The sequence below is a fragment of the Lagenorhynchus albirostris genome, chromosome 17 (genome assembly GCF_949774975.1).
Source record: "Lagenorhynchus albirostris chromosome 17, mLagAlb1.1, whole genome shotgun sequence".
Taxonomy (NCBI): Eukaryota; Metazoa; Chordata; class Mammalia; order Artiodactyla; family Delphinidae; genus Lagenorhynchus; species Lagenorhynchus albirostris.
This window is the reverse complement of record NC_083111.1, coordinates 44,815,941-44,836,266: the sequence shown is the minus strand read 5'-3', so window position 1 is coordinate 44,836,266 and position 20,326 is coordinate 44,815,941. Positions and strand designations below refer to the sequence as shown.

Genomic DNA, 20,326 nt, shown 5'->3' with positions numbered 1-20,326 from the left:
AAGATAAAGGGGATGACGATGTCTAATGCAGAAGTTCTCAGTTTCTAATACATGTAAGAACTACCTGAAGTGTTTGTTTAAAATACAGAGTCCTGGGTCTTTATCACCAGGAATTCCAACTCACCCACTGAATTAGAGAGGGCCCAGAAATAAGTACCCTGGGTAATTCTAATGATCACACCCTGGAGGAACACTGAGCTGGAATTATTGGAGCTCTTAAAGGGGAGGAAAAAAAGGACCAGGATACAGAAACAGAGAGAAGAGAAAAGATAGGAAAAGGAGATTTGAATAGAAATCAAGGAAGAAAGAAAAGGAAAGTTAAAGTAAATATGTAACTAAATTAAAGGAATGGTTTAGAAGAAGCATGAGGGTGGATGTGAAAAGTGACAAAAGCAAAGACTGGTCAGAAGCAATAAAGCAAAATGAAATATAAAAATATTGAGGAAATTAAGCCTTTATCTTGGACTTTAAAAATAACCTTTATTACCGTTTTCCTTTATAGCAGTAACATATATTCATTGTGGAAGAGTTGAAAAATAAGAAAAGGAGAAGAAGAATGTACCCTTAATTTGTTACTTGTGAATAGTTCCTGTTAACATTTTGGTATATCTTCTGCTAGTCTTTGTTTCTGCTTAGTCTCTTGAAGGTTTTGTTTGGTATATAGTTTACCCCACTATCCAGAAGTAGAGCCTTCTGAGAAACCTTTCCTAAGAAATGGTGTAAAGCAAAGAAACAATTACCTTAGCACACATCTTGCTAATGCATGCACAAAGTAAATTGAGATAAAGCACAGATGCTCGGAGACAGAGTTCTAAGCTATGGCCGCTAGATGCTGAGATGCTAAGTCTAGTTCCCGGAGAAGGACCTTGGTGGTGCCACTCTCCAGCTCCTGCAAAACAAATGCTGAATGCTATTTTCTCCTTTTTTTCGGAAAAGTGAAAATCCTCTTCGGATTTGTTTCCAGTTAGCAAGAACAGGTACTAATGTCGGTCTTTTGTGAAAGTGAAGTGAAGTAAAGCGAACTTTCAAAAAGCAGGGGATACCTGTATATACCATTAAATATCCTGCTTTTATAACATAAGCCTCTTCCAACATACGGTTATTAATGGAAACTTCATTTTAAACATCTGCTTAATATTCACAATAGTTCTCCTTTCTTCCTTGCTAACAGAGCTCAGGTCTTTCAGGCAGTCAAGAACTTCAGGGAATGCTGGCACCATTTGGTGCACAGAAGGTGAATTTTATGTAGTCTAAGTCAATCACGGTGTAATTCTATTTCCCTTGTTAGTGATTGGCTAAGGAAGGAGAAAGCGACCTAATTCTGGCCAATAAGATATGAGGGCAGGTCTACAGACTGGATTTATGGGAGAGATTCTTAGTTCTTAAAAAGTGGTTAACAAGAAAGAGGTAACCCCCTTTTCTGCCTATGGGATGTGTGTGAGAAGGAAACACTAGAGCTGGTGGTTGGAACTATTGCATCCATCTTGTGGCCGTGAAGGGAGCCAGCTACACAGTGAAGATGGAAGAAGAGGGAAGTAGGAAGAATTGGGCTCGGGATGACCTTGTCACTCCAATCAATCACACATCCCTGGACCCTACCTGAGACTTCTTGTTGGGTCAGAAAATAAATCCCCTATTGTTTAAGCCCCTTTAAGTCAGATTTTCTGTTTCTTGCAACAGAAAGCATCCTAACAGATATAGCATTATAATTTCCTACACAATTTTCCTCTTGTAGGCTACTTGTGTTACTTACAGTTTTTCACTATTGCTTTTGCCTTGGATAGTTTCAAGAAATAAAAAAGTTACATAGCCTAGATAGTCATGTCATTTGTGTTGGGGGAAGAAAGCAAGCATTAAAGAAAAGAAACAGGAATGAACTTGAAATATCTCAGGTCATCAAAGCTGAATCATTCTGAATCTCCACTCCCTTTATTGCTCATTGCTGTCAGCAGAGGTGGTTATCAGTGGCAAGTTACATTTCAGAAGGAAAAATTGGGAAATACAGTCTCAACGTAACACGCTATTAAGGGTGAACATAAATAATCCTCTGAAATACAAAAGCTATTCCTGTTTGCAGCATTACATGGTTTCATCAACTTTTTCTCTTTATTATAACAAAATTACTTTGGTAATAAGAAAGGCAGTCCGTTATGCCATAGTAATTCAGTTCTCATGTTAAAATTTGCTGTGGATTCTACACTGTGTTTAATCTAAATGCACCTAGTCTATCACATTGACAATATTCAAGAACTAATGTTTCCCAAGGGCCTTCCAGAATCAAAACTGGGGCAAGGGTCCGTGACTGAACATGATTTAAGTGAAGAAGTTCAAATGTCCATGCTAATATCTGACAAATGAGCAGTAGAAGAAACCTCCAGTAACTGCCTCTGGTTTCATCACTAGTAATGGTTGGGCCCATTTATAATTTGAGATTTTAAATATGTTTACTTTTTAAATATTTAGTTGTCTTAGAGTCAAGCTTTGGAAAGCTTCCTCATGTAAGAGAGGATATGCCTGTCAAAATAATAATTTTAATCAGTACATTTATCAAGCACTAGTAGTACAAGGACCTACATGTCTTTTCTTTTTTTTTTTTTTTTTTTTGCGGTACGCGGGCCTCTCACTGTTGCGGCCTCTCCTGTTGCGGAGCACAGGCTCCGGGCGCGCAGGCTCAGCGGCCATGGCTCACGGGCCCAGCCGCTCCGCGGCATGTGGGATCTTCCCAGACCAGGGCACGAACTCGTGTCCCCTGCATCAGCAGGCGAACTCTCAACCACTGCGCCACCAGGGAAGCCCAAGGACCTACATTTCAATATTAGCATCAATAAGTACACCTAACACACATTCAGAATTTTATATTAACAATTGATTACAATGTAATTCATTTACAAAACTTATTTTTTAAATCCCACACATAGATTACAAAATGAGACTAAAGTCACAACTAAATACTTAACTGTTGTTCATGAAGTTCTTCAGCACTGTGGTTATGACTCGTGATATTTCCCACTCCTGGTCTCTGGCCAGGAATATTGATTCATGAGTTGACTATGGTAGACGGGTGTAAGGAAAACATGGGCTAATCTAAATCTCAGATAATGACTCTTTTCTAAACCAAACCCCCCCCCAAAAAACAGCAAATCAGTTTCATAAGCTACAAGATATCATTTCCCCCATGATGTCTCATAAGTTCGTCTCATGTAAGAATCATTTCCTGCATACGTGGATGTGTAAAGAAGAAGAAAACAAAACTCAGAATGTGGAGAGGAACGCACTGTTCAGAAGTTTACCTGTCATCATGAAGAATGTGGAGTCTACTCTGAGACTGGATCCTTTCTGAATCTAGATGGACGCTGGGTTTAAGAGTCCAGATTGAAGAGGTCCAGTAATTTAAACCCTATTATAGGTTTTTTTAATTATCTAAGTAGTCAAGATTCCAAAAATGTGCCACTAAATGCAGAAAGGCAGAAACTGATCATGAAAATCATTGGAAACTAGCACAGGGCTTGGCACATGAAAAGCACATAATAAACATTTGTTAAAGAAATAACTGCATGAATAAATTATATATAAATTTACCTGAAATTTTGATAGCATGTATATGGGAAGGGAAACTGCTTTCTCCACCTTCTCTGTTTTTCCTCATTCACTTCTGATTTCCATTTTTTTCAATAAAAAATAAATGGGGAGGAAGAGTATTCTGGTTACACCTATCTGTATTTTCCTGTGACAGGGACTTCAAGGGTATGCCTGAGCTTGGTATCGAGCAAGGGTCAATCTTTGATAATTCGACTGAACTCTGTGCTACGGAATTGTGTCACTGGTAGTCGGTTGTAGTGGGTGGGGCAGTGAGGCTGACTACATGGAAAAAGCCTGCTGGATTAGGGGAGCTCTAGGGACAGTCAATGTGTAACCCTGCCCTAAAGTATTCAAATCTTCTGTGCCAAGGTGGGCAGGATCTTGAGGGAGTAGGGGTAGGGAGGTCACTGAGTTAATTCTGTACAAACAAAAGAAAACAAACAGTTTCATTCCTCTAAATGCCACACACACATGCATCCCCACATTCCATCCCTGCCCCCCCTCCCCAGTGAAGCCTTTGGGCCCATCCCATGTTGGGAAATGCATTTGTGTGAGCATTAGACACACAGACTTAGTGGGTGGACATTTTGTTGCAGAGAATTGATCTCTCATGAGAAGGAGAAGTGACTTCCAGCCAGCACCCCGCAAACAGAATAAGCCCTGAGTCAGGAACAGTTTTTGAAACCGCCTCGTAAGTTGTTTTGAGTAAGGCACAGGTGAGAAATTTTGAGTCTAGTCCTCAAATCGCTACCTACTCTTTTGGAGGATTCTAAGGTACAAACATAGGGCATTTTGTCTGGTATCTCCCTGATGATGAAATATGCCATGCCCACACAAATACACAAATGAAAAAAATATCTGAGGATAACTAGTTCACCCTGTTGCTCAGTATTAACGTTTGCAAGAGCAGGGCCACTGGGCCACAAGTTCCTCCAATGTTCCTTCTTGAAGTGAAATTATTTCCCTTCTGGACTCTGCAATAGTACTACTGTTTGTCTGCATCCAAAGCCTTCCACTCAAATCCTACACGGGGTTGTCATTGTATTAGTGTCATATTCCACCAGAATCATTTGGGAAAGAACTGAAATGCCTCAGAAGGTGATTACATATTTGCCATGAGCTCTATACACAGAATAACCTGTACTTCTGGCATTTTCCCAGGGACAAAAGGCCAACCAGTGATGGAAACCTTGCTAGTGACCTAACTCAGTTTGCTTTGCAGAGAAATACGAACCTTCGAGAAAAAAAGGTCTCCACCCTTGGGAAAAAATATTTTGTGCAAACATAGCTGAGTAGTCTCTCCTTTCTGTTCTTGTCCCCCATCTTCTGAAGGTTGTACCTGCCTGCATTCTTCTGTAGCAGGATTTTAGACTTTTCCCCCAAAGGTGGGGTAAAGTCTCTGTCTATAGAGCTAAATCATTGTGTTCAAAGTCTAATGGCAAGAGAAGTTGCCCATCATAAACTATGACAATAGGTCAAGGACTTCTAAAAGTGAAGTGGTGAGAAGCTCCCTTCTCTTCTTTTTCCTTATGCTCTTCCCACCTTGTGTTTTCAAATGGGTCAGCCATTGGAGTTGCCTTGTTATTAATAATGATTATTATATTGCTTTTATCTGAAGGAATAATACACAAGGAATTAAAATAAACAAAAGGGGAGGAAAACCCTCATGGGTATCAATTTTAATATCTTCAAAAAGCAGAAAGACAGCACAGTTGACCAATTCCAAAATGCCACAGTATGAAACGGGAAGAGATGAAGTTTCAGTAAGAGAACTGTGAGAAGTCTTACTTTTGAAACCTCGGGATAAAGAATGCCCTTCAATATTTAATATTTCAGAGACATGCCACTCTTCCAGAATCCAGAGGAAAAACAGAAGTCAAATAGCAAGGCACTTTTGCAGGAGTGTTGAAACAAACAAGAAAACATTTTATTTTTGAAAATACAGTCTTTAAAGATAAATTTGGTTTCCATTTTCCATACCTAGGTGCATCCAACAAGATACAAAAACAGACAAAACAAAACAACGAAACAGAGACCCACGACATTATGTACAGAGCTCTAAAATGAGCTGTGAATATCTACAAGAAACTAGCATATGCTCTTTGTGAAAGGATGTACTTGTGTGGCTTTCTACAGTTCTCAGTCCTTGGGAAGAAGAGTTAATCCCCTGGAGCTGCCGGTGTGGCTGCAGCCGGGGAAGAGCTGGGGGTCAGTGAAGGGTTGGGGGTGCCCCCCCCCGGGTGGGAGGCGTGGAGAGGTGTCTGGGGAGGGGAGCGGCGGCGGTGGCCCGGGACAGATCCGGGGCTTCTCTAGAAGTCCTGCCGCGGGGTGTGAGTCAGGCTGTGCCGCCGCAGATCACAGTTTCGCCTGAACACTTTGCCGCACTGCTCGCAGCTGTAGGGCTTGATGTCTGTATGGGTGAGAAGGTGAGTTTTCAGATTACTTCTCTGATTAAAGGTTCTTCCACATGTGGGGCATTTGTGTGGAGATTCCTGTTCAGATGTGAAGCAAGCAAAGGATTAATCCTTCACACCACCACGGCACCCTTCTCAATAGTTTCTGTCTTATCGGTATCACAAGGTTAACAGAACACGCGCACGACAACAAAGAGGAGACTTGCAGGAACACATCTGTGCTCCTAATCCTCCAATCACAAAAACACACGCACAGGCACACACAGGGACCGGATTACACTGATAACCGCCGGTGGCCACTGGCGGTGGGCTTTGTGATTTCCAGCTCTTTACATTTCATCACCATGTCATAGGCAGGAAAAGGGGGAGGAAAAACTCTAATCCTCTCTTAAGGAACGACATTCTCTCGGGTAATAAGGCTCCTCTTTGGTGGAAAATTAAACTATTCCTCAATGTTCTGAAAACTACAAATTATGAGGCCCCTGGGAGAGAGAACATATGGGATTTCACCATGCCTCTATTATCAAAATTACCTTTATTTCCTCCCAAACACGAAAGCTTTAAATGCAGGGCACATCAGGTGAAAAAAATAATAATTCTAAAATTAGGATTTTAGAATAGTGAGAGTGGCTTGTTCTTTAAGAAAAACACATAAATGTTTTCTGTTAAATAAAATTAATTTCATGTATAGAAAAACTGGGTGCTGCTTTCTCCACCTAGAAAACTGATCTAAACAGAGCCTTTTATGAGAAAGACCCTTTCATTGAACACCTTTTCTAGAGCAAAACTGATAAAACAGAACCAGTCACTGTTTTTAAACAAGAAAACAAACTTACCTGCATATGTAAAGTTTTGTGAACAGCCAAAGTTCTAGACTGACAAAATCCTTTCCCACACTCCTGACATTTGAAGGGTTTTTCTTTGGAATGGATATACCTGAAAATCAATATAAGGTTTCATTGAAATGGCTTTAACATCACGGTGAGGAGTTTCTTTTGGCAATTACTTTAAACGAAGTCATGAGGGAAAAAAAGAAAAGAAACAGGATTTCCATTATTTATGTTTTTACATCCCCCCCACCCCCCCGTGTAATTCTGTTTATGGTTAACCTCAACTAACAGACTCTTCAAAACATTCACCGGACGCCGGCTTTATCTACACTTGATCACCCTCTCTGGCGTGTTTTGGAGCTTGAAATCGTGCCGAAAGAGCTCTTCTTGGCCTCTACGGTTTTCTCTGGGATTTAAACTGGTCAAATCAGGATATAAGGCAAGGCCAAGTTTAGGGGGACTAATTTTAGTGAATCCCTTAAAAGCCACGGAGCATCGGTACAGCAGTCCTGCCTTGGGGTAACAACAGCAAGTAGAGTCCAGGGAAAAGATACTCTCATCCCCACTCCTGGGAAGTTTTTACTGGATGAAAACACTTACATTATAGTATTTCTTCAATTGCCTTTGATTAATGCATAGTTGAAGATGTGGAAGGAATGTGAAGAGCTGTTTCTAAATTCAGTGATCTCAAGACCCCCGCAAATAAGTTTAAAGAAAGGCTCTCGGGCGCACCTGGGGGCGAGTCAGGGAAGGGAGGGAACCCAGTGGAGGTGGCCGAGGAGATTTCCAGAAATGGTCCTATCGCAGGCAGGACCTGCACCCACCAAAGAAAGGTCTTCGAGGTTTCTTGGCTCTACCTGCCCCACCCGCTAAGGTCGACCAGGTGGAAACTGGAAAACCGATCCCAGGACCAAGGCCAACCCAGCAGATTTTAACTACCTAAGGATGGGGTGGCCCTCCTGCATCCCAAACAAGAACAGGCAGCAGGGGCCCGCTGAGGACAAAGGTAAATTTGGAGGGTTGGTTGTGGCTGGCTGGGGAGGGCTTTGGGGGATATATTCTAGTTCAAAGGGGATTTTAGTGACGCTTGCAATGGCTATCAGGATTCGGTATTCTGGATAAACTGTCCTTCCCTCCCCAGGCCAACCTCGTTCCCCACCTTACCTGTGATCCCGCAAATGATCCTGCCTCCGGAAAGCCTTGTGGCAGATGTCACACGTGTACGGCCTCTCATCTGTGTGGGTCCTCTCGTGGATGAGCAAGTTGTAGGATTTGGTAAAGTGTCTGCCGCAAAACTTGCAGATAAACTCTTTTTTCGTTTTGGAGGGCAACCTCCCTCGGGAGGGCTTTCTGTCCGGAGTCAATTTACTGAGGCCCGAGATGGGGCTACCCAGCCCCGGGCTCAGCTTGGTCAGGTCTCCTATCTTAGGGGGATCCTCTTGCGTAGCGGCCACGGCCAAGTTGGCAAAGTCAAAACGGGGCCGGTCCTTGTGCAGGGCTGGGAGGACGTGGGCAATGGCTCCCTGCTTGGGGTGGAAGAGGTGGGTGGTAAAGGGCAGAGCCGGGAAGGGGAAGCGCGCGTCCACGAGGCCCTGCGCCGCCGCCATCTCGGTGATGGTGGAGCGGGTGATCTCGTGCACGTTGGGGTACCCCAGTGTCCAGTGGTTCATGTGCATGGTCTGCACGGCGCTGAGACCGTACAGGCCCTGCAGGTGGTCCACCGCGGCGGGGAAGGTGTTCACGGCCTGCAGGAAGGAGTAATTGGTGAGCTGCAGCGATGGGTGGAGCGGGATGGGCGCTGGCAGGGCCTTGCTCCCCATTTTCCGGGGTGCTGGGGGGCGGAGGTAGCCACCCTTTTTTTCCAGGACTCAGAGGCGGGTGGGCGTGGGGCTCCGGCGAAAACCCAGGAGGACAACGGCACGCAGAGAAAACCCTAAAAATGGCCGGGGGAGAGAGAGAAAGTCGTGACTATTATCCAAGCCTGCTCGGTCTGTCCCTTGGCGCCGCTTGGGTTACAACACCTTCCTTCTAAGTCCTCCTCCCCACCCACTCCGAGGCCCCCAAACGGAGTGGTGAGGGAACCTCGGAGAGCCTGCCCCGCGGGCGAGTCGACACCAAGCTCGAGCTCAGCCCCCGGGGCCAGGGTATCAGGCGGGGCAAAAGTGGTCCCTGGCGGCGAGCGGGTCGCCCGTGGGAAAATCGGATGCCAGGCACGCACTGACTCGAGGAGCCGAAGACCCGGGCCGGGGAGAAAGAAAGGTGAGCAGGGGCTCCAGCAGAGGCGGCACCCAGTCCAGCCCACCCACCCCTACCCGATCGGGTGAAGCTTGGTCATCCGTGACACCCCGCTGTGCCAGCGCCCACAGGCCCGGGCTGAGCCTCTGTTGCCGCTGTGCCTCCAAGCTCCCCGGGGAACGTTGGGTTGTGGGTCTGACCCGGGCTTGAGGGCCTGGCTCAGCCGGGCGGCTCCTAGCGCTGCGCCCCGAGCCCGCTGACCCGCCCCGCGACCGCCGTTCACCCGGACCGCGCCTGGGGTGGTGGAACGCAGCCGGGGGCGCTTTGCGCTCCTGGGGCTGCTGGGCCCTCGGAGGGGCCCGCCTCGCCCGGCGCTGACCTCAGAGGTTTTCTTTTTCCTTCCTCTGCCTCTGTCCCATTTATCAGCGGTGACGGGCCACAGGAAAGAAAAGTGACACCTCGGGGACCTGTGAGGCCTAGAATCACCCCTTCCACCTTCCCAGGGGCCGTCTCCTCCCACCCCCCACCTAGATCCCTTCCAGATGGTTCAGGCTCAGTGGGGTGTTGCGGGGGTGGAGAAAGTCCCCGATCCAGGACCGAGCGCCAAGCTCTCGGGAGGCCCGAGCGCTTCTCGACCTGGCACCAGGAGAGACTCCTACACCGGCCAGGCCCCAGCAAAAGAGAAGAAAGGAGAAGCGAGAGTGTTCCCCGGGGAGGAAAAAAAGGAAGGCACAGCAGGGGAGCCACAGCAGATCGGGTACGGTGCGCCTCTGCCTGCCTGGAGGAAGCTTGCTTGTCGGCCTGGAGTTGAGTGCGACGTTGCTCCTGCCACCGGGAAGCCGGCCCGGGTCTGCGGCCTGGGCCTGCACAGGGCGCACGCACATGCCTGTCCCTGAACCCCCAGTGCCAACACGGAGGTCTGCTTTCAGACCCAGTTTCCCGGGGCACCTCATCTGCTTTCAGATGCTTTCCACCTTCTCCCACTACCAGCCCCTTTTTAGCGGAGAGTTCTGCCAGCTCTACGGCCTGGGCCTTGCCTCTGAAGGTGGCTCCCCAGAGGCTGGGACTCACAGTTAAGCGCTTTCCCTAGAGAGGGGCAGGCAGGCCTATCTGAGCCATCAACCTTTATGCCTGGCTTTTGAACCCAGCAGGAAGATGGGAGAGTTTGTCCAGACATCCTTGCCACCAGCCCTTTCTGCGCCTGAAATGCTCTTCTCTAGCGTGTTGTGAAGTCTTGCCTGTGGCTCTATCTGGGGGCAGGCTTAGAGGGCTGCGCTAATGACACAGCGCTCTGGCCAGGCAGAATCTGGCCGCCTCCGCGAGGCCCACACCTTCCCTCCCTCCTCTCCTGTTTGGAACGGCTTGGAGACAGGGATTTATTAATGAACCGCTTCTGCCCAGTGGTATGCGGTCTGGGAGTTGAGGCCGGGAGTTAATGAGAGGTCTGTAACAGTCAGAGGGTCTCAGTCAGACCGTTCAACCGAAACTGTAAACCTCCATTACTAATAAACTTTCCCACCACAAATCACAATTCATTTTTGTTCAGTGGCAACCCTCAAGCCCTCTCCTAGAGAGGTAGAAAAAAAAAATTCTACAAACATCTCTGGTAATCTATTTGTTTCCTCTTCCATTAAAAGTCATAAGCTATACCTTTATTTCCTTCTTTTTGCATAGGAGGATTTTCTAGAGATTCAAAATATTATTTTTCCCCTAGTATTAAAAACTGGCCTCCCCACATAGGAAACCGAAATTATTATTTGGGTGTTTTCCCAGACTGGATTTCTTAGAAATAAATACAGAAGGCAAAGTGCAATTCCCACCACATTCTCTGTGTATGTACGTGCATGTGTGTGGGGTGTGTTATCGATTGAAGGAATATCATGGCCTGTGATTTTGAATCCAAATTCACAAAGCGAACTCTGCCATAAAGGTTATACGTTAATTCTGTCAGCAGAAACTTGAGTGCCATCTTCCTTCCCTTTTCACCAAATGGTTTATAACCCAAAATTAATGCCTCTTTTATAATTCAGCTTCATGGTGGCACAAAAGTGCTATTTCATGGTGTGTATTCGTTTTAATTTGCAGGACAAATAGTTTCTTCATAGAAGAAGAGCAATCCTTCACAAACAGAGCAACCCCAAAGATCCACTAAACATTTTTGCCATGAAGAATTAGGGAGTTTAGATTTCCACTCTCCTGCTGAGTAGCTGGAACTATATGTCAAAAGATATTTTAAGTCAATGCAGAGATCTAAAGTACTTTCGTTTTGTCTAGAGCTGAGCATGTAGTTCTCACACTCAGTTTCAGGCAATAACAACCATCATCTGCTGTCACTTCTACATCATCCCGTTTCAGACCATTGGTTACTTTTAATTTTGCAAGGAGAGAAACGTAAACCAACGAAAAGACATAAATATTTCCGTGGAACTGAGACTAGTTTTCTTTCATCAGCCTTCTTCACAGGAATTTCCAGACATGTACAGAAGTTTTGTAAAATTTAGTTCACTGGCTGTCAACAAGTGAGAGGTGTACGTACTAATTTCAGTTCAGTGAAGCTTTCAAAACACTGGAGAAAAAAATAGTGGTAATTTGATAAGGAGGCTCGCTCTTTGGTAATGTGTTATTACATTTTATTATCTAAAAATCGTATACAGTCAGGGGTCATCTGCTAACACCTGTGGGGTGGTGTCTGAGAAAAATGACTGATGGATCCGTAGGCTTGCTGAAGTTCAGCCCAAGCCACAATAAAATTTTACATTAATCAGAGAGCTATACTCCAAGTAGATCTAAGGAGATCATTTTAAAAAATAAATAATAAAATTAAAATGGCCAGATTGGATCAGGTGAACAGAGAGAAAGGGCCGCGAAGTTCCTGCCCCTTCGCTGCGCCTCTGCCTTCCCAAGGAGTTAATTAAATTAAGATGCCTTCCGCATAATCTGGGTTCTGTTTCTCTCTGCTCCCTCGCTCCCCCTGCATGAGTAATTTTCTTGTTCTGCTCAGGACTGCAGTTTGTTTAGCAAAGAAAGTAGCTGTCTGCGCCGTTTCGCTCCGGGAAACTCCAGCCCTCTTTTGTTCCCTGCTAACAGGTAGGGAGACAGAGCCAGCGCACCCTCCACAAACACCTTTTTCTCCCTCCTCACCATACAAACACAACTCCTTGCTCTGTTGCTACTTCTCGAGAATCCGAGTGTTTAAACCCCAGGGGGATTTGCCTTCTGCCCCCCCCTCCAGGACCAGAGGATGGGAGGAAAATCAAAAGGCCGGCACAAGGTTGAAGAATTATCTAGGACTGAACTATTACTTTCCTCTTGAAACGCGCTGGCTCGGCAGGCACTGTGTGTCGCGGCCCGTCCGCTCTGCCGCGGCTGCCCCCGGACGGGTGGACCAGGAATACTATGGCAGAGTGAGAAAGAACATGATATTGTGGGGTTTTATCTCAACGTACGTAGATCAGCTTTTAGAAGAGGCTTTGCTGAGTGCTTAGATTAAATGTCGCAAAACAAAACTAAAAACAGTACGTGAAAGCGTGTGTCGTTGCGTGTTAGCTGGGAGTGGCTTGCCTGGGATCCGATAAAGTGAAAAATACAATGCCCCGGGAGTGCGTCCGTATGATTTCTTTTCACAATTTCTGAACTTGTGGCACGCCGGACCGAGAATCCGAGCGCCCCCCTGCACCCCCTCCAGCCTGCCTTCCTTAGGGTGGCTGCAGCCCCTTCCCAGAGCGGACACTCACCTCCCCCAGAAACGTCCGCCTGGGCAGCGTCACTCAGACCTGGTCCAGGCAGTGAGGCGCACAGCTTGGAAAGGTCATTGGGTCCACGCCGGACAAACTTCTTTTTCCGCGCGGAGTCCCGGGAGCCGCGGACATGATCTGGAGGACAACGAGCAGCCAAAACGAGAGCGGATCCTCGCCTTCGTCCGAGTCAGTGGTCGTAGAATGTGTAAAGACCCAGGGCGGTTGGAGCCCGCGCTCAGCGCTCGCCCGGAACCTCGCGCCTCCGCGAGCCTCTCGCCGCGGACTCGGGGTAAGGTCTGAGTCTGCAGCCTCGCAGGGCCATCACCCTCCAGCAGCGAGCAAGCCGAGCTCCGTCCCCGCCCGCGTCCCACCCCAGGCTGCTCGCCGCCCGGAGACCCGGGCTTTAGTAGCGGCCCCGCCTCCCCTTCGGGCGGGCGTCCCGCAGCCGCGCTGGGCCCCCAGCGCCCAGGCTCCGCCTCCGCGCCCGGCGCCCGCTAATGGTCCACTCTGTTTACTTGTGTTTGGATAGCAACTGAGTCTTAAAGGCACAGGTTTGCTCGAGGTTTCCCTGTTACAGAGGCAGAGCCAAGGTGACTCAGTTCAAAACTCACATACAAACACAACGTCCACCCCCTTCCTTCTCGGTGCCACTTTTCCTTATAATGTTAGAAACTGAACAACTGATTTTCTGCCTCCCGAAGACCCCGCAGAGAAACTCAAAGGGCATTCTGTAGTTTTACTTGGCGCGCTCGCCCCGTTAATTTCCACATCTTAACACGTTTAACGTAACTATCTTATTCGTAGGTAAAATCAATCACTTTTAGATTGTATTCTCCAGCATATATCACCCTTCCTCCAATTTTAAATAGTTTTGTACATACTTTTGGTCAGTTATGACTGTATCTGCAGTCTGCTTTCGCCTGCTGTTTTCAAAACGAAGTTTGTTTATAGAGGTGACAATTGACTAATTTCGTAATTACTGCAAAGACATATGTGGGATATCCCAGGAGAAATTTCTTCCAAAATTTAAGCTTTTAATCAGCCAATGTACATTTCATAAACAGTTAACCAACTTGGTTAAAGGGGTGGGCATCTGCAACCCATCGGCAAACAATAAAGAATCCATCTGGAATGGGTGAAGAGCAGTCATTTAAAATATTTAGAAAAATACTATGCTAGCTTCTCAAACGTGTACATCTTCATTCCCAGCAAAAAACAGAGTTCATTGTTCAGTTGCCAGGAAACGTAATCGAATTTGTAGTGATACATTTTTCAGGTTCTTCTAAAGAGTTGGTCCTCTGTGAGTGTAATTGCAGGATGCACTTCAGCTACTCTGGAAGTAGGGTGACCGAGTGACAGAAAGGGGATGACATACTCTCATTTTAAACAGCCTCTTTCCAGATGAGATCTGCGTGAGCAGCACTGAGCAAAACGCCCTTCGTCCCAGACGAGTTCGCCAGAGGCGATTTACATTAGCCCCCTGCAAGTCCGCGCTTTGAGGGGCGCAGATCTTCAAGCCAAGAGGCTGTACAATTCAAAGGTGTTCTGCCAAAATGTGGTTTGGGATGTACCGCCCCAAAAGACAACTAAAATAATTTCAGTCGTGCGGGGAAGTGGACAAATACAAGCAGGAGACTAAAACCTGTCAAAAGGTCAAGCGATGATTGGGAAGCCAGGCAGAAGCTACGGGATATTATTATTAGGATAAAATCCCTTCCATTTTATTTATGCAGAGGTAAGTAGAATTTCTCGTTCCTTCGGTAAAACATAATTCAGAGATAGCAGATCTTTTTTTTTCTTTTCTTTCCAATTTCAAATTTGCAAAGGTTAAAAAGTGAGCTTGGAATGAAGACCCGAGTGTTTAATATCCTTCAGCATTGAACTGCTTCAAAGTAGACTTGATAAACAGCGTGGAAGTAGCGGAATGCCTGAGTTCAGGACTTTTTTTAAAAAAAAGTTTTCCCTAATGGATTCTATAGGGGTGCTTTCATTTTAGCGCTCAGTCCTGAGCCCCAGCTACGGGGATGCCTGCGGTCCCCTCTCTCTAACCGCCTCATTCCTTCCGCAGCTTTTCTCAATTTGGAAGATTTGGAGGGAACTTTCTCTTCTTTCAGACCCCCAGGACACAACTCCCGGGGTGGTGACCTGAAGAGTGTTCCTACGCTTCATATTTCTTTTTCTGCAAGTGGAGGAAACTCCCAGCGGTGGGTTTCACACCTTCCCACCGTGTGTGTGTGTGTGTGTGTGTGGGTGTGTGTGTGTGGTGTTGTGTGCGGAACCGCCTGCTCTTCCCGAGGGTGAACATAATTTCCAACCATTCACGAGCTGCGCCCTCTTTCCGCAAACCTCCTGAGCCCGGGTTTTTACATAAACGTGTTTACCTCGCCCACCCCAGCCTCCGAAGTTCCACAGTGGAGTCTGGGCCACGTCTGCCCAAGCGCTGCAGCCGCTTGAAAGGTAGGGAAGCTTCGGCGAGCTCCGGGCTTTGGGAGAAGCCTCGAGGTGCGGCAGCGCCTCGGCAGCCTCCAGGCCCGGCCACCGCAACGGGCAGGTGCGCGCCCCACGCGGAGAGCAAGCTGGAGGCTGGACGCGGAGCCGCACCCTTCTCAGGGCTCTCCCGGGCCACCTCTGTGGCCACGCGGGCCGGCCCTTGAGTTGCTCCACGCTCTGCCCGAAGCAAGCCCCCTGCCCCCGCCGGCGTCTGGAGCTCACGCTCTTTGGGGGCCCACCCAGGAGCAGCCTCCTCGGCCGGACTCCCCGGGCGACAACGCCTGGCAAGGAAGATAGGCCCGCGGCGAGTTGTGGGTCCGGGTGTGCAGAGCCGTAAGTCCTGGAGCCTACAGAGCGGCACAGCCGCTCCCTGGGGGGCTGAGTCCCTGCACCGCCGTCCCACTCCCCCTGCGCCCTCCAGGAGCAGCGCTGCGGTTCACGCCGACGTTTCCGCCGACCGGTCATCTGCTGTTCTTGCGGCTCTGGGCTTGCGACACCAAGGACGCACACCTATGGCTAACAGACTGTCGAGGGGAGCGCGAGCAGTTGCAACCCAAACCCGAACCTCCCCTGGAGGACCAGACGCAGGACGGGGAGAGGACAACGGAGGAATGGGAGGAGGAGGGGGCTCGGCAGCGTGGGCCCCTTCCCCCCTACCTCCCACCACCACCCGCCCCACCGGCCCACCCAGGAGGCTCTGCAAGTTAAGCCACGAACAGGTGTCAGACACACACTTCCCTGAGGTTGACTCCGAGCCTCTACCAGTCTGAACCGCGCGCTGCGGACATCCTAAAGACTTTTGCCCTTTATGTCAGAAGTTATGGACACACCATCTTTTAACAGGGATCTCAGCTGCCACTGCCTGTGAGGACTGAGGGCTCGCCTCCCTTCTCTCCAGCCTTCCCTGCCTCTCCAGGGCGGGGACCTTTTTGCATTTGAACTTCCCACACTGCCGCTTTTCGCCGAAGCCCGGAGGAACTGAGAGCCCAGCTCTTCTCTGGGCTTGTGCACTCCAGCCCCAAAGTAGTGAGGAGGGCCGCGCAAACCTAGAGGAGGGTCGCGGGCACTGGGCTCAGAACTGAGGATGTGGAGGCAGGAGACTAAGAATTTTGTCTTTTAAAAAGTAGGTTTGGGACAGCGCTCTACAAAGGGCTGGGGTGGGAGAGCGCGGCAGCAGGCGGGAGCTCCGCGGCCCGCGGGAAGAGCCGCAGCGCCCCCTGGAGGCACGGTCCGAGCACTACGTGGCGCGGGCGCCGGGGTTAGTCACTCAGGCGGCTAGCTCCCGAGGTGACTGTCCAGCTGCCAGCGACCCTCCCGATCGCTGGGTTCCTTTCACCTCGTCCTGGGCTCCTTGGCTGCGGTGGCAGAGTCGTGTGCGCGACACGGGTGCTGGAGAGAGGGCCTGGCTTGCTGTCAGGGCCAGTGAGCCGCTCCACCCCCACCGTTGGGGCCTTTGTGAGCATCCCGCGCGTTGGCCTCCCAGCGGCCCCCCTCCTGGCCGGTTTTTCCGAGACGTATTTTCGGACTCACGCCGCCGCCCAGGGCGGCTCTGACTTTCGCAGGGCAAGGGAAAGACACTAGTTCTGACATCCGCTCAGGGAGTTCGCGGCGGTCCAGTGATCAGCTCAGATTCTAGCAGATTCCAAGGCCTCGGATGTTGTCCCTGCGGGAGAGGCAAGAGAGGTTTCTCAGGGACCCCATTTGGAAAGACTCTCCCACTCCCCACGACTTACCCCTCATCTCACCCAGCTTTTGAAGCCCTATCGGGAATGGATCCCTGGGCGGGCTGTGCTCTCCTTAGGCCTGAGAGCGGGAAGACGCGCGTCGCGAGGCGCGCGAATAGCGCGGGAGCCCTCCGGGGTCCGGGGGCCTGAGGACCACCCGCCGCCTCCAGCCGTCCCATCCTTGGCCCAGCCACCTCCGGGGTCGGGCTGGGCGAGACAGCCTCAGGGGCCCGAGGCCGGCTGAACGTCTTGGGCTTTTCCCCAGGGGCGGGGGGAGGGGGAGGGGAGGTGGGGAGGGGGAGGGGAGGTGGGGAGGGCGTGTGGAGGCCAAAGACGCCCTCCTGGTGCCCGCGCCCCTCGCTCAGCTTCGTTCCCCCGGAGGCCTCGGCGGGCGCCCTTCCAGCTACCAGCTTGCGCTGCACCGAGTCACCGGGAAAGAGGAGCTACCTGTGAAGGCTGAAGACCGGGTCGGAGGGTTAGCTACGTGGCCAAAGCCAGGGTGGGCACGTCTGGGGGCAGCCCCTGCCGTGAGCCCGGGTCCCGTCCGAGTTTGGCTTTCCCGGGGGAGGTCGTCGGCCGCCGCCGCGGCAAGGCCTACACGAGGCCGCCCGGCGGTCCGTCAGCCCCTCGCGAGCAGGAGAGCGGCCCTGAGCCTTCACCCGCCCGGAGTCCCGAGAAGTCTCGGGGCGGCAGGCGGCAGCAGCGGCGGGCGGGCTCCGGCACGTGCTGGGCGAGGGCTCCCAGGGTGCGCGGGGGAACGACTCGCTTTCGCCTTCAGTGCCCCAGGGAAGCAGATCTACCGCTGTTGGCCTCGCCAGAGAGAGCCAAGTCACTCCCTATGCTCCCGCGTCAAAGGACAGCTTCCAGCTCACGGTGCGCTTCGAACGGAGCCCACTGGTGTCGATGACTAGGAGGACCGGGTTTACAAGAAGCTTCCGCTGCCGAGGACAAGACCCAGGCGCCTCCCAGGAGGAGAGCCCTGCGGATGGTGCTCCTCTGGGGCAGTTCCACCTAGGCAGCGTGGGACTGGCCCAGCCCTCGGGCTGCGCCAAGAGCATCCTCAGAAAAGACTGCAAACCTATTTTTATTTGGTTTTCACTTAAAACAAAACAAAAAACTACGTGCGAATTCTTAACCATTGGGAGAATTCTAACGAAAATCTTGATTTCCAGTGAGCTCCTTTTCCTATGCGGCAGTGAGCTGGCTGGAGCCGAGCAGCTCTGCTCTCTGTTGTCTGCGGTGTGTTTTTAAAATGCCGGGCCTTGGATTGCCTTGGAGTTTCCATTTCTAGATGCAGAGGTCGTTTCTCTGGGACTGTGGAATCTGTCCAGAGTTAGCGTCGTCAGATGTGGTCCGGCAGCATCAGCAACTTCTGAAACCTGTTAGAAATGCAGATTCTCTGGTCCCATCTACTGGGTCAGACACTGTAGGAGTGGGGCCCGGCGATCTGTGTTTGAACAAGCCCTCCAGGTGATTCGGATGCACGCTAAAGTTTGAGAACCACTCAAACTTTAGTTTGACCTAGGTCAAACTAAAGTTTGACCTATATCAAATTGACTTTTGGGGGGCAATCGCCTGTGTGCGCGATTAGTCTTTCCGGCTCTCTCCCTCCCCTATTCCCTCCTTCCCTTCTTTCCTTTCTCTCCACAGAATGCCCGCGTAAATGTCTGGCCTGAGGCAGCTCATTCACTCGTTCGCTCATTCATTCATTCCCTCATTCATCTGACTTTTTCGGAGGCACCTCCCGGGTCCTTGGAGGCAGTGCTGAGATAATGCCCAGGTGCATGCAGGAGAGCAAGGAAGAGAAAGCGGTACGGATGCCTTCCCCTTTCATGGTTAGTTTTTTCTTTTTGTTATTATTATAATCTAATACTGGATTTGATGTGATTTCAGGGACTATCCCTGTTAGGACCAAACAGGAGCAACGCACCCCATTTTAAAGTTCCTGACAGCGACCGCCTTCTTCGCCCAGGTTGATGTTATTCTCTTCCTGTTTTCATCACATGCTAGGGACTCTGTGTACCACACACACCTTGACATACACAGCCCGCACCTTACCTGCCCTCCCTGCACTGAGTCAGAGTGCTCGGTGCCTGGGGTGTGGGAGTGTCACAATCGGTGGGCGGGATGTGTTTGGACCCGGGCTCAAAGTCTCTGAGCCCTTGGATTTCCCTGAGGCTGCATAGGGAGATCTTCGGACACCTGAAACTGACACGCACGTTTGCTCAGGGCCTCTGCTGCGCGCTGGCTCCCATCTTGCATCCAGCTGTCCGGAACTGACCAGGTTCCCGAGGTCAGGTGTACCCGGACGTTAGTGTCGTGATCCTCAACCTGCGGATTTGTCACGTTAGGATTGGGTCAAATCCCCTTAAACTGTCACTTGGTTGTACAAAATCCGTTGTTCCCCCTCACAGAGTGAAAACTCTGAATGAAGACTCGCACTTTCTAGTTTTCTTATACCAAATCAGTCTCCCTTAAGCTTTCACGTTGCACTTTCTCTTTAGAACCTTGACTCGAACTTCTGTCCCCAGCCAGGCAAAGAGCTGCCTCCACTGGACCATTTGCTTCCCACTGAGATTTTCTCGTTGTAGGACAGTGAGAACAGTGGAAGGCGCTGCCTCTTAAGCAGTGGCGAGATGCTTAAATATTGGGACTAACTGGAAGCCTCTTGTCGTCTATTTGCAGTCAAAAGAAAAGTTTCATTTTAGTGTGCCACTGCAGGGAAGCCACTGAAAATGCATGCAAACAAAAATGAATTTTCATATTACCCTAGTCATAAATTGTCTAAAAGTACTCAGCTCCACTTTGACAAAGAGTTGCCACTTTAGTATGACCTTTCCTTATGGGGATTTTCAAAATATAAAATGTATAATGGTCAGGAACATGATAATCTCTTTACAACCTGTGATCATATTTCTTAACAGGATTTTGCTTTCCAGTGCAGATGGTTTGACATAGTAACATTCAAAGCAGCCAGCACTTAAGAAATGCCAAGGCCAGTATTTGAATGCAGATACAAGTTTTAACAAAGGAAAATGTATATCCCTGTAGCTGTTTGCCTGTGAATATTCCCCAGAACATTAATACACTATTCTTGAATCTAAGCCAAGTCATCAAACGCTCTAAAAAGTCTGTGAGGTGCCAATTCATAAGGCACATAGAATTCCTTGTCACCAAATATTTTTGAGTGTCTACTATGTACCAGGTACTAGACAACTGTGTTATTGTTTGAGACCCTGAATTTTCATCCTGACTTGGGGTGGGGCCAAGGGCAAGGAAGGTGGGATTTTAACGTTGGTTTCCTCTGGTTTTGTTAA

At 49.4% G+C, this 20,326-nt stretch overlaps 1 protein-coding gene and 1 long non-coding RNA gene across 6 annotated transcripts; one reads left to right on the top strand and one right to left on the bottom strand.

Moving 5' to 3' along the window:
- Positions 1 to 5,484: 5,484 nt before the first annotated feature.
- OSR2 (odd-skipped related transciption factor 2) lies at positions 5,485 to 13,165 on the bottom strand. Of its 5 annotated transcripts, none has more exons than XM_060128194.1 (4): positions 12,793 to 13,165; positions 7,988 to 8,756; positions 6,830 to 6,929; positions 5,485 to 6,071 (listed from the first exon to the last, which is right to left on the bottom strand). In XM_060128194.1, the coding sequence occupies exons 2-4, from the start codon at positions 8,641 to 8,643 to the stop codon at positions 5,889 to 5,891; spliced, it is 939 nt and encodes a 312-aa protein (XP_059984177.1). In that variant the 5' UTR covers positions 8,644 to 8,756; positions 12,793 to 13,165; the 3' UTR covers positions 5,485 to 5,888. The 5 variants fall into 5 exon arrangements, with proteins under 5 accessions (XP_059984177.1, XP_059984181.1, XP_059984180.1 ...); XM_060128198.1 differs by having other exon boundaries at positions 5,485 to 5,989; XM_060128197.1 differs by lacking the exon at positions 12,793 to 13,165 and adding an exon at positions 12,200 to 12,214.
- A 5,563-nt stretch (positions 13,166 to 18,728) lies between these two features.
- LOC132508048 (uncharacterized) lies at positions 18,729 to 19,345 on the top strand. The gene is made up of 3 exons (XR_009536397.1): positions 18,729 to 18,820; positions 18,903 to 18,981; positions 19,239 to 19,345. It is a non-coding gene; the product is annotated as an uncharacterized LOC132508048 (long non-coding RNA).
- The last annotated feature ends 981 nt before the right edge of the window (positions 19,346 to 20,326 follow it).

Excerpts from the sequence above, each read along its gene's own strand:
- OSR2 (XM_060128194.1), bottom strand. The coding sequence starts at position 8,643 with ATGGGGAGCAAGGCCCTGCCAGCGCCCATCCCGCTCCACCCATCGCTG. Across the intron at positions 6,930-7,987 it reads GATCATTTGCGGGATCACAG|GTATATCCATTCCAAAGAAA; the intron begins GTAAGGTGGGGA and ends ATTGATTTTCAG. Across the intron at positions 6,072-6,829 it reads ACAAAACTTTACATATGCAG|GAATCTCCACACAAATGCCC; the intron begins GTAAGTTTGTTT and ends ACATCTGAACAG.